General features: G+C 39.1%; 1 protein-coding gene across 4 annotated transcripts in view; it reads right to left on the minus strand.

Annotated features, from left to right (window-relative positions):
* Positions 1-15,617, minus strand: part of TSPAN4 (tetraspanin 4) — a 376,357-nt gene that overhangs the window by 41,888 nt on the left and 318,852 nt on the right. For all 4 annotated transcript variants that reach the window (XM_069857860.1, XM_069857861.1, XM_069857862.1 and 1 more), the window contains one exon: positions 8,623-8,697. In XM_069857860.1, the coding sequence (XP_069713961.1) occupies positions 8,623-8,697 (75 nt within the window). The remainder of the gene's footprint in view (positions 1-8,622; positions 8,698-15,617) is intronic.

Raw genomic sequence — 15,617 nt, forward strand, 5'->3', positions numbered from 1 at the left:
GAATTCTCTGCTCTCAAGGATGACTCCCCTGCAATTTAAAGGCATAGAAGAGGGAACACGAAGTAACTGCAGTAAAAAGTGAATTAAGATTATGCTATGGTTAAAACAATCTTTGTACATGCCTCATTCACTGTGAATGCTAGGACACTGTAGCAATATTGTGTTCTATTACCATTATCAAAATTATCAGAGGCATTGAAAGCATCAAGGAGAAAATGTGTGCACTCAGAAACTGTAAAATAAAGTTCTCTCTGCTTCCTGATAAGATATATCCCTTTATACAAAATTTACTCAGTCATTTACTCAGCTCAGTCATTTCCTGTTACCAAGTCAATCACTGATTTTGGTGCTCATTTGTAAAAAGATTCAGGAAGTCCAAGATTCCAAGTGATTAAAGGTAATTAATCTGTATAAAAGATGATTACAGATATACCTGGTCACTGTTTCAATGGCATCGGCAGTAAAACAGCAAGCAGGCATTGACTGCCATTGACTGGTAACCACCATTGATTATATTGGTTTTGTAGGTTTGGGAATATATTTGACAAGGTACAATGCCAGTGTCTAGAACACCTGCCGAATCTCCTTCCTACACCTGAACTTCACAGCAAGGATTCAGCCTACAGCTCTCAGCCAGAAAGACAACACTGTCTTGCAGTGCAGCAATATTTCCAATAAGAAGCTATGCTACACAGTGCACGCTTTGGTATAAAGCACCTGAACATGACTTGTGGCCTAAAAGCCAATACACTCCACCCTAAGAGAATGCAGAATGAGTAATGGTTTACAGCTACAGATCAAGACAGCTGCCTTTCCTCATTTCAACTAGGAGTCATTCTGTGTATGCCATTGTTGAGTTCAACAAAAGGAAGGAGTTGAAAGAACTTTAGCTGCAATTTATACCTAATAAAGCAGTCTATCCACCATATTATTATTCTATTGCAGCTGACAAATCCAGAACAAGGGCTATATGGTATTGGCCTGCTTACAGCCTGGTAACACAAAAAGCCATCTTCCCTTCTCTTTTTGTGTATACAAAAATTGTTAAACATTTAGTTTACTGTCATTTTCTAATGTTGTCTGAAATACATTGTGACACATCAAAAATGTTTGTAGAATGAATAAAAAATCTGCTGTTTCCATATAATACCTCAGTAATTTCTTCACATTTGCTGTTTCCTATATTTAAACGCCTAAATCTGCCTTAATTGTTTTTCTATTGCCTTTCTGAAACATTCTTTTCCAATTAAAATTGTATAAAACGCGTATCAGCAGTTAAAACAGATGCAAAACCAGGGGTCAGTCGTCAACTAAAACTAGTGATCGAGTGTATGTAAACCAGTGCCATTCACTTGCATTCTGTCAGCACTGAATACCAGCATGCGTTCAGTTCCTGATCCACCTAGATTTTGAAATAACTTCTTATTTGTCTAGTGGGAGGTGTTCCAGCTCATGGCAGGGGGGTTGGAACCAGATGGTCTTTAAGGTCCCTTCTAACCCAAATCATTCTATGATTCTGTGATTAGATGATTCCGTGATTCTATGATTCCATGATTTGACCACAGATGAGTCACAAAAAAACTTGTTCTCTGGAATAGTAACGTCTCATTGCATTCATTTAGACATGAGAGCAACAAGTATTTCATAGGAGACAGCACACCCTCAGGATTTAGTCTTTAACATTACTTCTCCCAGTCAGCAAAAGTAGAACTGAACTACTTCCTCACCACTTGTAACATGCTTTAAGATGCCTGGGCAAAAGCATGAATTTGTGCCATTTATTTAACAGCCACCATTACCGTATTCTAAAGTTTTCCTTCAGAAAGGCTGACGGAAGACCTGCACCACTCATATTTTGTTTACTATGAAACCTTAAGTTTGAGACACTGGTGTGGGAAACAAATAATTGCAAAAGCACTCCCACAACAAAGATATACTCTGATATGCTCCCGAGATTAAGAGTTAAGCCAGGCATAATGGCAGCAGCAGCTGTGTTCCATTCATCTGTACAGATCTGGGAATTGATCTCCCAGTCAGCCAGGCTGGAGGTCGGAAGTGGATTTCTCCTGAGAAAAAGCACTGTACAGCAAGGGAATATGAAAAATATTTAATTCATTGCAATATGAACAAAAAACCATACTGACTAGGATGAGACATTTACATTCATCTTAATTTCTGAACTCATCCAAAATAGGAAGGTATGTGGCATAAAGAGCTGACAGGCTATTGCATTATCTAATCTTTACAAAGAGCATTTGTATTAGGCATAGAGCTTAATTTAGAAAAGTTTGATTTTCCTTTCCCCATATCCCATCCCCAGCTAACACTTTACTCAAGGAATCAATTAGGCCTTGATCAACCATTGATCAACAGCTCCCAATGGGGAGCCCTAATGCATTTTAGCTGCAGTTATCATTCTTAAATAACACCTATTCCTAAGCAGGCACTTAATTCTTTTCATCAATACTGTACTATCCTTCAACAAGGCTGCTAATAGCATTTTGGAGCTGTGCATTCAATGAAATCCTTCTTTGACATATGAATTAGTGAAACTATTGGCATTTCCTTTGGTATATTTGCCTTTTTAGTCACACAGGCAAATAAATTCCATTCCTCTCACCACCTCCAGACTAAAAAAAAGGTTGAAGTGAGGTGCTGGAGTTCAACATGGTAAATGGAAAGCTGTTCAGAACAAACAGAAAAAGATGACGCTTTGAAGCAAACATTCATAATTTCCCCTAAATTCCCTTTGGACTGAAAGATAGGATGTATCTTTACAGTCTCCAGAATTTTTCAATGTCATTAGCATTTCCCTAGCAGTATTGCTTTTAAAGGGTACAAAAGGTACATATCAACTCTGACAAGGCTTCAGTATATGATTAAGTCAGACACATGGATTTAAGCATGCACTTAAGTTATCTGCTGAACAGGGACAGATTTAAACCTATGCCTGAATGCTTTGTTGAAAAGAAGCCCAAGCGAATTGGTTATAATGTAATTCTTTTGATGAAACTGTTGCAGCTCCCTATTGGGTGACAACAGTACTGAAATGCTAATAAAGTAGCTAAAATCAAGCTTATTACCAAGTAAAATAAACCAAGAGACACTTCTGTCTTTTCTTATTTTGTACCACCGTTTATATAACATTATTTTGCATTAGAGAAATAAAATACTTGACCAGGGCTAATGCATCAGCCTCACAGAGCAATAATTGTAGTGCATCGCAATCCAGAAGAATCTACAGACTCCTCCACATCCACCTGTAATGCTGTTCCTGTTTATCTAAGAAATAGCTTTTATCTATGTCAGCACTTATGCAAAACCCTAACTCCAGAACACTCTCGGAGAGATGCTCCATGCCAGGACCTGCTCAACCTGTGGAGAGCTCTTAAAAAACCCAAACACAAATGGAACTCTAACTGGAAAATAAAGCATTAATATACAGGCTCTTCAGAAATCTTTGCATACACATGGACTTGCACATTCTGAAGCTTGTTTTATTAATGCAGCATATCCCCACAGAAATACCACAGAGGGTTACAAATGGCCTTGTCCTCGAGAGCCATCTGCATGCCAACAAATGCAGATACTGCCCGGACAGATACTGTCCTGAAATTCTCACAGACTTGCACAGCAGGAGGAACAGCTCTGTTAATTGATACAAGGAGGATACAGGGTACCAATATTTCTGCTAACAGTCAAAAGTTTCAACAGTGATAAGTTTTAAAATGTACAACAACGGGACAGTGTAGGCAAAGTCAAATGCTGATGAAGAAACACTGACAGAACAGGCAGGCAATCTGAAGAGTGGGTGCAGGCTGACCACCCTGCCACTTCCGCAGGAATTTGCAAAGTCTGCTGTTTTCCAGTAACTCAAGACCACCTGTAAACTGCATACAATTTGGATGACCTTGTCCCTTCCCCTTAGCTTCCATTCCTCCATTTTCAAAACGATTAACATCATCTGTGCATGCACTGTGGACAGCCCTGTGTGCTAGGCTGACTAGGAGGAAGATGACATCCTGCACCATTGAAGCTCTGTCAAAGAAAAGCATGAAAAACTTTTAGGTTCTCTGGATTGAAGCTCTATGAGAAAAATGGTTTCTGCAATAGGTTTGAACTGAACTTTCTGCAAGGATAATTTCTTCAAATCGATTGTGAACTCCTTCCTCATGCTGATGAGCGGCTCAGCAGCATCAGACCATTTCTGCAAGCAACATGAGTGCAGAAAATGGAAGATAAATCATTTTTTCCACCTTGTCTTAGAAGTCAAATGTGAAAGAGGTTGTGAGGACTGATCTATACTTGAAATCACACCCACTACATTCCAGTCTGCTGCCTAAAATTTGAGTGGGACAAGGCAAAATACCAATCAGGAATTCCAGTAATTTGTAAAATGTTTTGAGAACTGAAGCAAGAAATGCATTAATCTATACACCATATTTTTATAAGCTAGCAGCAAAAGCTACAGAGGAACTCATTACAATTTACAGACACAGAAAATGAGCATTTTCATATCACATGAAAAACAGAAGTAGCCATTAATTTTCAGTCCTCTACCATGCTGTGGACCATTTTCAACACAGCTAAGCAGGCATGGAATTTAGGCTGTAATTTTCACAGGGACCCCAAGTGAGTTAATGGCCTAATCTTCATTGAAAATTCTGGTCTTAACTTTGAGTTGCCAATAGCAGTAACTGCTCCTATAATCAAATATCATAGTCAGTGATCGTTCAGTGCTTTGTTCCTTAAACTGGCTTATGTTACTCAGCTCAACATTTCAAAAAGAAAATTATGGTGGTTTAGTTATGTTCTTCCATTTGTGAGCATAAGATAGCGGCACCACAGCTCGGCCTGTAAATCAGGGAAAACACAGACAACTGAATAAACAAACCTACTAAAAAAAAAAGTAAATATGGACTTCTTTTTTCTGTGCCTCCAGGAGAATCATCACAGTAAAAATAAATACAGATGCTAAAATCAGAAGGATTATACAAGTTAGAATGAGTACATGACCGTGCATTTTATTAGCATAATTTATATTCTAGCAGGGTCCAATCTGGTCTTGCGAAATATAAGGAGTATCCAGGCTCTGACAGGATAGAGCCCTCCTGCTTTCTCTTTATCACAATAAAATTAAGGTTAACCTTATCAGTACTCCATGGATCTCTTGTAAATACATAGTGAGCCTCACATAGAAATTATGAACTTGTAAAAGTGTCAAATGCTGCTTTGTATTAATGGAATCAAAATAAAACATATTAAAGCTATAGATTGGTGGCCATTCACATTCGGACTCTGATAATGTCACCGAGTTTGGACTGTTTCAAATAGGGTCATAAATTTAGCCTAAGAAATAGTGTTCCTAGGGTGATAACAATGAACCTTAGTTCTCATAATCACACAAGCTCCACTCAATACCCAGATTTCTTGAGCTGGTATCTCTACCCTCACAGGGGAAAACTTGCATATAAACATGGACAAACACCAATAGGAGATCTTAAGTCCCTCGGGTTGAAGACAGCCATCCCTATCAATAAAAGGGAAGATGACATTCTAGGGCACAGGAGCAAGTTTGCAACTTAAAAGCTCAGAGATGCTCCTGCCAAATCACTAGAACAAGAGGTAGAGTCATTTTCTGGGCTTCTCCCAAGCTGATGACTGAGAACAGGTCAGTCTAGGCTGCCTTGAGTCCCAGTAGCCTGTTTGGTCCACCTCACAGCTGCACACTCTTCCACAGCAAAAGAATAAATGTGCTGTGCCAGAAACTTATCTGTGAATGGATGCAACGAAATTTTGTCTTCATGCTTTTTAATAATTAGCATGCTACTAAAGCAACAGTCCCAGCAATGGATACAGATAGACCACTTCAGCGCTCGAGAGCCTGGGTGTTGTGTCCACACACGCTTAGATGCACACTTACCCTGCAGCTGATATTGTGGTGCAAGCACCAAATTGCTACTGTGCCCGTTCCACAGCAGAAGGAACAAAACAGACATCATTCACTGGACAGGTGTTATCAGGTCAGCTACAATACCCATCAGCAGAGCTCAGTCTCTCAAATCCCCTGTTGTCAGCCAAACCACCAAATTCTAAATTTACAATTGGCCCCAGCTGCCAGCAGAGTCTTGGGTAACTGTCTCAGCTCCTGCATTTCCATGTTAATAGGGTAATAACACTGCCTTCCTTCATGGAAAGAGGAGAATATTGATTAAGCTTTGTAGCAGGGGATGAAGTAACTACATCAAAGTCCCTCCACTTGACAAAGTAGGAGTAAATGAAAACTGCAAGGGAATCCATTATTCAACCTTACTCAAGCCAAAATCAGAAAATAATAATTGCTCCCATTTTATCCTGGGAAGAATTTTACATGTACTCCTAATTAACAGCAAGCTACCAGGTATTTGAGAAATATGCCTGTTACATGTAAGTATACACACACACACACGTGAAAGATACAGGAGTCCTCCAAGTCTCAATCTGTAGATCCTTCTCTATTTTTGTACATAAAACTAATCTTATTCTCTTCTGATGTGCAAGTGTTTGTGTAGATTATTCCTTTGCTGATTTTCCAAGGAACTGCACTAACAGAATTACTGTGGTGAAATTGTCTGGGTTAGCCACTTCCCCACAACAGAAAGTGTGGCAATACTGTTCTTCACATCAGGAAAATGACCACATGAACCCTAAGCATGCTGTACAAAAATACTAGTTTGGGACTGCTGCTGTTTTATTTGTTCTGTGTGCAGGACTGTAAGTGTGACACAGAGGCAAAGTATTGATTTCTCAGTATAGGACCATGCATTTAAAGTGATATAGGAACATTAAGAGCCTCAAATTTCTTAACTCAGTAAAACTGCACTTGAACTGGAGCCTATATTTCAGATTCTGTTCTGATCTTATGGATAACACTAGTGTACCTCCTCCATCAACCTACAGTACATGACTCACAAGAAAATTAAATGTCCTGATCTCTTTATTAAGAACAAATAAAATCCACTGCAAATCAAGAGGCCGAAGGAGGGAAGGATTCCTTTCTGAAGCTTTTTCGCTACTTTTATGTCTGAAATGTGAGCATAAGTAACATTAAGTAACATTTATCTTTTAAACCTACTTCTTAACATTTCTGAATCTTTCTTCTGTGTTCAGGACAGGTTTTTATTATGTCATTATTTAGAAACTGCTATCATTTCTCCTCTTTAGATTTCTTAAGCAAAGGTTCTCTTTCCTCCCCTGAACTGCATCAGGGTAGTCTCCTACCTAGCAATCCTAACCATTTCTGTAACCAAAACTCAATATTCTGTTCACAGTGAGGTGAGTCCATTGATTTATACTACAGTGTGATAATATTTTCTAACTGATTCTAAATATAGCCAAGTGCTGTATTTGGGACTTGGAGGCCCATTGCATATTAAGTACGTACCTTTATTAAGCTGTCATGTATGACGTGTACATCTTTCTCCCAAGAGGTTACAAGTAATTCAGAATCCAATAATGCATACAAGTTATTTTAAATTGCCCTTTCTACTTTAATTACCTTGCAAGTTAATTCCATGTTCCAGCTACAGCATGCCGTCCAGCAACCTAGCTTTTTTCATTCCTTCAGAAGTGCATCTTACAATCACTCATAGTGTTCATTAATTAATTTGGAGCCTTTCTAGAAAGTAGTGTTGACATCTTATCCACTCCTCATCCATGATGTGGCTAAACACACTTAATACAACTAGGTCTCCTGTTAATTTTGTTTTGATATTTTGTGCAGTTATTTTTCATTTTTGTCTATTTTATGCTATTTTGAGTTGCCATTCCAGAAGCAGCTTTTTATTGGTCATGTACTTGGTGACTGATAATTCATGGCAGAATTTTGCCACCTAACCTGCGATTTTCAAGCTCCCTTAGCCTTGAGCTGTAAGAGATTTTGTTTGACCATTTTGATTCAATAGGCACAATTACACTCTTGGTTTGGGTTTATTCATGAAGGAGGGTTTCTTTAGACAAACTATTTTAAGGATATAATTCAGACATGCAATCTTTCCCTTACAACAGAAACACCAAGTCAGCACATGAACAAAGGCCAAGCAGAAGTAATATCTGAAGCCACAAGTAAAGGCTTTCTTTATTAAACTTTTATACATTTACACTGGCTTTCCACTAGAATCTAAATACACATGTACTGCAAGGAGCAAGTCGCAAAGATAATGAATTATGTGCCTTTGCCTGTGCTAAGGACACCTCCTTTGTAACAACATTAACATGGCTCTTAAATTGTAAACTTGTTTTTGAAAAAATCCTATTCATTCTGATGGGTGTCTCTTCCTACATGTTCCCAGTAAGGTTCATTGGCTTCTTTGCTTTTGTGTGTGTGTGGTTGGTGTCTTTTTTTTTCAAATGGCATATGCACTCAGCAATATCTGTGACCTTGAGTTCTACACATGAGCAAGCAAGAGAGCCCTGTCCCGCAAGGCTGTTTATGCATTCTGAGAGAGCTCCTTCTGAGAGAGGTGTCTCAAGGAAGACAGAAGCATGATGTGCATACCAAGCCAAGCGCTTCATGATTTATTTATAGGGAAAAGGGGCATAAAAATTGCTGAAGGGGAAAGAAAAATGAAGAATCTGACTTACCTTGTCGGTATAGACGAAGAAGAGAATCACAACAGTGAGCTCCAACAGAAATATAATTAACAGCATGATAAAAAACTGTCAAGAGAAGAAGGGGCAGGGGAAAAACAAAAAGTAAAAACCATCAAAATCTATTTCAGCTTTTTCTGGATGCACAATAAGTACATTTAGCCGATCATGCGGAATGGGGAGCGGGAGTCATACAGACAGCAAGATGCAAAGCTGCTGTGTTAGAGCAGAACAGAAGGCACGCAACTCACAGCAACTGGAAATGCAGGTAAAGGAAACACAACAGTATCTGGGCATGCATATGGCTCATTCATTTATTTCAGGAGAACAGCATGAAACGCCACAGCAATCTGCCCTCCCAACAGGGCACTGTACTATTTGACAATGACCCTTGAGGACACTTCCCAGGTTGTTTGTGGCCCCAACCCCCCCATATCAGATTTTTCCAATTAAGAAGATATCAGCGAAATCCACAGCTTAAACTTCCCACTGCAAAAGAAAGTAGTCCCGTGGATAAACCGTAAAGTCATAGCTCCTTTCAAGATGAACTGTGGGAAAAGTGAAAGGCACACCAAAAAGCTTGTATACCAGGCCAGCTTACAAGCAGCTTCAAGTAGCTACACAAAGCACCCACGGGTTTCAGCTGAAAGGGGCTGGTTTGCACTGAAGATGTCAAAGTAAAGTCAGTTATGTTTCTTTTTCTCCTCATAAGCTATGGAACTGGCTGAAAATCAATAGTCAAAAGCTCATAGAAGTGGATAAAAAAGTTTTAAGACAGGGATTTCAGGTAGATTCTCTAAAGCCCTCAGCTCTGATCAACTGCAGTGAGAGGAAATGTTGGCAATGCCAAACACTTCTGAAAAACCATATCCCCTCCTTTTTGCAAAGATGCTGGATATGTCTGCAGCACAGGTCTGCAGCAGCGTCAACACAGCAGTTGCACAGACATTAGAGTAAGTGCTTTCAAAGCATTAATGAAACTGAGTTTTGCAAAATGGGTAAAGGAGAGAGGGTAATTTTGGACACTTTTTGGGTTCAGGCAAAGGTCCTGCTCCCTATAACACACTTGGCGGCCTGCAAGTCAGCAACACTGACTTAATTGAAATCCTATCCCCAAGAAAAGAAACAATTACCATCTTTTCAGCTTCAACCACAAGGCTGCAAACCTATAGAAGTTTAATAGCTACAAAGCCTCATCAGAGCTTCTTCATTGCCTGGTAAGTCAAAACCAAACCCTTGAACCTATGGATTTCTGTGACTGAATGGAGGGCAAATGGTCAAGAAGGGGAAAATACCTTTCTCCACTAGTACAATTACACTGTCTACACAGCTCATTGCACTTTGCTCCATGAGAGCAAATTTTCAAATCATCACCAGCATCTTCACACCTGCCTGACTCTAATACTGGATGCTATTACTATAGAGTTTTGAATCACAGAACTCATTCACTCTCATGATCCAAGCTGATTTCTGTATCATTACAATCCAACACTTACTTTCTGTATGGCTTTGCAAACCAGTCTTGGTGCAGCTTGCTTATTTTTTACATTTATGATTTTAGCCTGCAGCATAGCATTAACTGAAACAGGACAAAGCTTATTACTCTTTGCAAAGATACACAGACACTTTGCTATGTTTTGTTTGGCTCTGGGGTACTTTTTTGGTCATCCACAGAGTCTGACTTTTTCAAAATGTACATGTGAATACTACTGTCACCCTGTGCAAATCAGTGGCATAGCCTGGATTACGTTAAGCCATTTCTGGAATAAAGAAAGGGCTTGTACCCATTATAAACAGCGATCAGAGTTTCCTACCACAGGACTCAAATTTCGTCAGTTTATAATTTTGCCAAACTTTAATTGTCTATGCTTACATATTCTGAACTTGTATCTGTTTAAAGGATAAAAGCTTTTGGACAAACTTCAAAAATAGTACTTCAGTTACTTCCAAGAAAGAAGCAGGGTAAAGGGTGTTATTCTGGCCAGGTTAAATTTCTGGTGGCTTAATTTGAAATCATCTCAGTCTGCTGTTTGGAGCAAGGATGCCTTTGAGAGGATGGCGAACTGTGGAGGACCCTGTGCTGGAGCCATGGAAAAAGAGCAAGAAAAAAAGAGTGGGAGAAAAAACAGAAACCCACACCATATTGACACCCATGACCAAGTATGATGTGTGGGGAATGGGCTGGAGACTGGCAAAGGAAGAGAAATGTGTCTGGAGGGAAGATAAGGCGTTTTCTCAGGTGTGTAATTGTCATTATGTTTCAAAACTAGCATTAATAATTAAAAGTTTATCTTAATAGGCAATAAAATACGTGAAATTTCATGACTTTAGTTTTTTTTCCTGCAACAACAAGTCATACAACTCTGCCAAAACCTCCCATCTTAGGACTGAAGCAGGCAGCTGCTGTTGCCAACTATGCCCCTGTGTCCAGCAGCAGAAGGCTATGGGGTGGGTCTTCTGGCGAGAAGGTGCTCCTGCCTTCTTCAGTTCATATGAGAGAAATAAGTATGATATTGCCAAAGTAAAAGATGCTAAAATTGTAAAGTTGAACACTCAAAATTTAGGACACTTCAGAATAAAAGTCCTCTCAATTATGTACCACGTCTAACTCTTTCCCTATATAGGCTCAGAGGTTCCTCCAAGCAATTACTTGTGGGAATTTATATGTACTGCAGATTTCAAAAATCGTACAGTGAACAAAAGCAGTGTTCAGAAATTCAAAACCTAGATAAGTAGGATTATGCTTTTTCTCCATAGAAAAATATTTTTGTTTTTAAATAAAACCTCTAGTTTTATCTTTCTTAATATTTGCATTCATTGACAGAAGGTACACTGTTATATCATGGATAACTAATATGAATTAGTTATTCTACTGTGTGCAGACAGTAGAGACATACACCATATCTTTTATTACAAAGGTAAGTTAGGTGAGGTAAACTTCAAAGTGGAGGCTTCAAATTCAGCACCAGGTATAAACTATCAGCACTTAAATGTCAGCACATTTATCATTCCCCTCTAAGAAAGAACCCTACCTGAACCCAAACCAACACATCAGAAAGTAAAAATCCAGGATTTAGATGAAGCTGGCTGCAAAGCATTGCCTGAACACTTCAGCACATCTTCTAATCCAACAGACAAAAGTGAATGCACAGACGCATGCACAACTTCGGCCTCTATTCCCATAGCACCTTCCAACAAAAGTTCACTTGCAGTTCCATCCTTAGTATCATCCCAAAGGGAATGATGACTAATTTGGGGCCAGAACCAGCTTGGCATATCCAATTCAAATTTAAAAGCATAAACATAAGTCCATCGAAGGCTCACAGCACCTAAACCCCCAACACACCTGCTAGAAGCTCTCACGGCTCTTTTTCAAATGAGTTCTTTCACTGTGGTGATAAATACAGAGAAGAATAAAAATGAGTTTTGCTTTGGTTCACTGAGGCTGCAGGCTGCTGGCATAATAAAGATTTATGCATGGAGAAACAACAATCCCAAAGGAAAGCATTCATGTAAAACTCCATAAAAAAAGATTAATCTGACCTTGTACGGAGAGATGCTTTACCACACTACTTGTGAAATAGTGGGATGTAACCTAGTAGAGGTTCACTGGAGAGGTGCATACTGCCCAGCTTTTCATAAATTACACCTGAAATAAACTCATAGAGGTTTTGATGAGAAGGGAGGTAAGGTGACACCTTTCTGTATAGCTACTACTGCTGATTTCCAAACCTTAAGAAAACTAAGGCCAGTTTCTCAGCAGTTATCTTCATGTTCTACAAAGCTTATGACTTTGCCACAGGTTCCCATTAAAGGAGTAGAGAAAAGACAGTACGCAATTGCTATCAAAACTACCTCATAGCTATGCATCACCCTCCTGATGTTTGAGAGAGAAAAACCTATTAGCGAAGAAAAGGTCCCAACTTACAACTCCATCCTCACTGGAGCTCTACTAGGCTTTTGACCCACTAGTTCTGATTCACAGATCATAGAATCAAAGAATGGGTTGGGTTGGAAGAGACCTTAAAGACCATCCAGTTCCAAGCCCCACCTCCCACTAGATCAGTTTGCTCAAAGCCACCCTGACCTTGAACACCTCCAGGGATGGGACATCCACAACTTCTCTGAAGAAGCTGCTCCAGTGCCTCTCTACCCCCACAGTAAAAAAATTCTTCCTAACATCTAACATAAATCTCCCTTCTTTCAGTACCCTTCATCCAGCCTCTTAATATCAGTGGGAGAACCAAGAACTGTTCTTTATGGACATCATTTAAAGCACATCTCCATTACAGCTCATAGAGGCACTTCTCAATAGTTCAGTTATGCTGCTCAGATTGCCCATTTCTCCATGTCAGGAGTAGCTTATCTTCTCACAGTTTCCCAAAGACAAAAGTGACCAAGTATAATGAAAACCAATCTGTGATTGTCTTATTAGCATCCTAACGTTTTGCTATGAGATTAAACATATAACTGATGGCAAAATCAAGAATGCTGTGTTTACCCTGATCGCTGAAGCAATGCTTCTAGTTTGATCAGACTCTGTCTCAGAAGGAGACAGTAAGAATTCAGTGTGCCAGACCCTCTTCTGAACTTAGTTAATGACAAGAGACAGAAGTTTCTTGCAAAGTGTTATTCAAATCTCCTTCAACAAACAGCAAGACATCCTATGTGTTCCGTCACATAATGTCTACACTGTTAATCTGCCTGTAAGGGGGACAGTTAGCTTTTTTTTGTCAGAGACAATATGAAGTAGAACACATCAGCAGGTAGGTCGCTCCAGTTAGAAGAGTTCCAGCAAGCTAACTGTTTCTGTTCTGCAGCTGCTCCCAGGATGAAGAGAAAAAGAACACCCTAAGATCTACAGGAAATCTTTCCTCTGTAACATCAATGGCAAGTTTGATAGTCTAGCATTCTGCCTCTTAGTTAGGGTGGATTACCCAGCCCTCACTGATCAGCTTTAATTTCAGTACTACATTTCACATTCTAACTATTAAGCACCTCAGGTAGAAGAAATTACAGAGATCACATTGGGCTAAAAAAGTTGGTCTTGCAAGAGTACCCTTAACTTCGTAGCCTGGGAGCAATTTTAATTTGTCTGCCTGGTACTAACATGTACATATATCACTTTGGTCACAAGAATAGTCGAGCTGTGGCTGCTAGAAGAAGGAATCTCTTAGAACTACAAAACATATCGATTGGCAATGACCCCAGGGATCATTTGGTTGAATCCTTTGCTAAAAGCACAGTCAACTAGATCAAGCTGTGCAGAGCTGTGCCCAGACATCTTCTAAGTGTCTACAAGGATGAAGATGGATAGCCATCTACAGCCTCATTGGACAGCTTCTTCCAATAACTGACTATCCTCATGACAACAAAAATATTCTGTATCTCTAACTGATACTTCCTTTGTTCTAACTTGTGTCTTTTACCTCTTGCCCAACCCCTGCGAATCCTTCCAAAAGCTGTATTTTCCTTAGATTCTACTGTAAGGTAGTTGAAGATAGTAATAAAACCTCCTTGCTTTAATTTCTTAAGAGAGAATAAATCCAGCTCTCTCAGTCTGTCCTTGCCCCATACTGATCATGGTGGCCCTTCACTGAACTCCCTCCCTCCTGGTATGTATGTGCCTTTTCTACTGGGAAGCACAAACTGGGCTAAGCACTCCAGGCATAGCCTTATATTTTTCTAGAAGGCTTTATTCCTTCTCAGTGTCAATAAATGTAACAGAATGTGGGGCTTTGTATGACCCACAACTACCCAGTTATTACGTTTATCCTTTTATTCTGCCTTAATACAAAGACACATATTGAAGTACAGGCTCTACACACATTTGAAAGGTCTCTTGCTTTTTCTGATCAAAAGGAGAAGGTCCTTTATTTTTGAGTTAAAAGGTGGATTATCAGATTGTGTTATTGTGCTTTAGGCCTAAAATATCTGTCAATTTTTTTATATTGATTTTTAGATCGTGATTTGATATGAACAGAAACATTATCAAAAATTACATCACATTCTGCACATAAACTTCTCTGCAGAGATAGAATCTTATCTTTAATATTCAAGGTACAAACAGCATCTCTCTTTTCTAAATAAATGAAGTAAAACATTTACCTACAAATTCACAGAATTCCATTAAAGTCAAAAGAATTGATAGGACTTTATAGCAGACACAGTTTACCAAGCCCCCTGAAAACTAATTCCTCAAATTTAATATGCTTTGTAATTTTCCCGTTCTCTTATCATAAACTACATCCTTTATATTGAACTAATATCTACTAGACTGAGCGAATATGTCTCATCACTATGGTTGTTACAGTCAAAATCTTGTATCTTCCCTGCAGAAGTGTAGCTTCCCCATGCTTAACGAAAGTAAAACAGATGCGTCAACGAACTTGTATGCATAAAGCTGAGCACCAGAAGGGTGCTCACTTCAGAGGTCCTGAATACTGTAAACTATTGGCAAATTTACTACATATTCCACACTTTGGAAAAAATCAAGTCACATATGATAAGTCAAAAATAATGCAAGAATTCCCACTGAGGTACTGGAAAAGAGAACTCCGGGTAATGGAGAACCACCTGCTCTTTATAGGGGTCCTGTACCTGCCTTCAGGCACCAATGCTTGCCAATGTTGGCTCTGGCATTCTACACGCAGCAATACAAAGTTCATTGCCAAACATTTTAAAAGGTTTCCCAGAATAACTCTTCTGTTACATACTGGTACATGACTTCCACAGAATAAAAACTGATAAGGTACAGATTTTATCAGCACTAAAAAAAAAATTGAAAAAAAATTGAAACTATTTTCCACTTTTGAAAGCAGAAGTGTTTAATGTATCACTAGTTCTCAAAAGAAGTTTGATGTAATATAATTCCTCAGAGGAATTTTGAACTGATATGTTAATAGGGAGTGAGAACGTTATGAAAGGCTTGCTTAGGTTTTTTAAAATTTTCTTTCATTTTCTTTTCCAAGGAACTGAGCAAGGAGAGG

The sequence above is a fragment of the Phaenicophaeus curvirostris genome, chromosome 5, assembly GCF_032191515.1.
Source record: "Phaenicophaeus curvirostris isolate KB17595 chromosome 5, BPBGC_Pcur_1.0, whole genome shotgun sequence".
Lineage (NCBI taxonomy): Eukaryota > Metazoa > Chordata > Aves > Cuculiformes > Cuculidae > Phaenicophaeus > Phaenicophaeus curvirostris.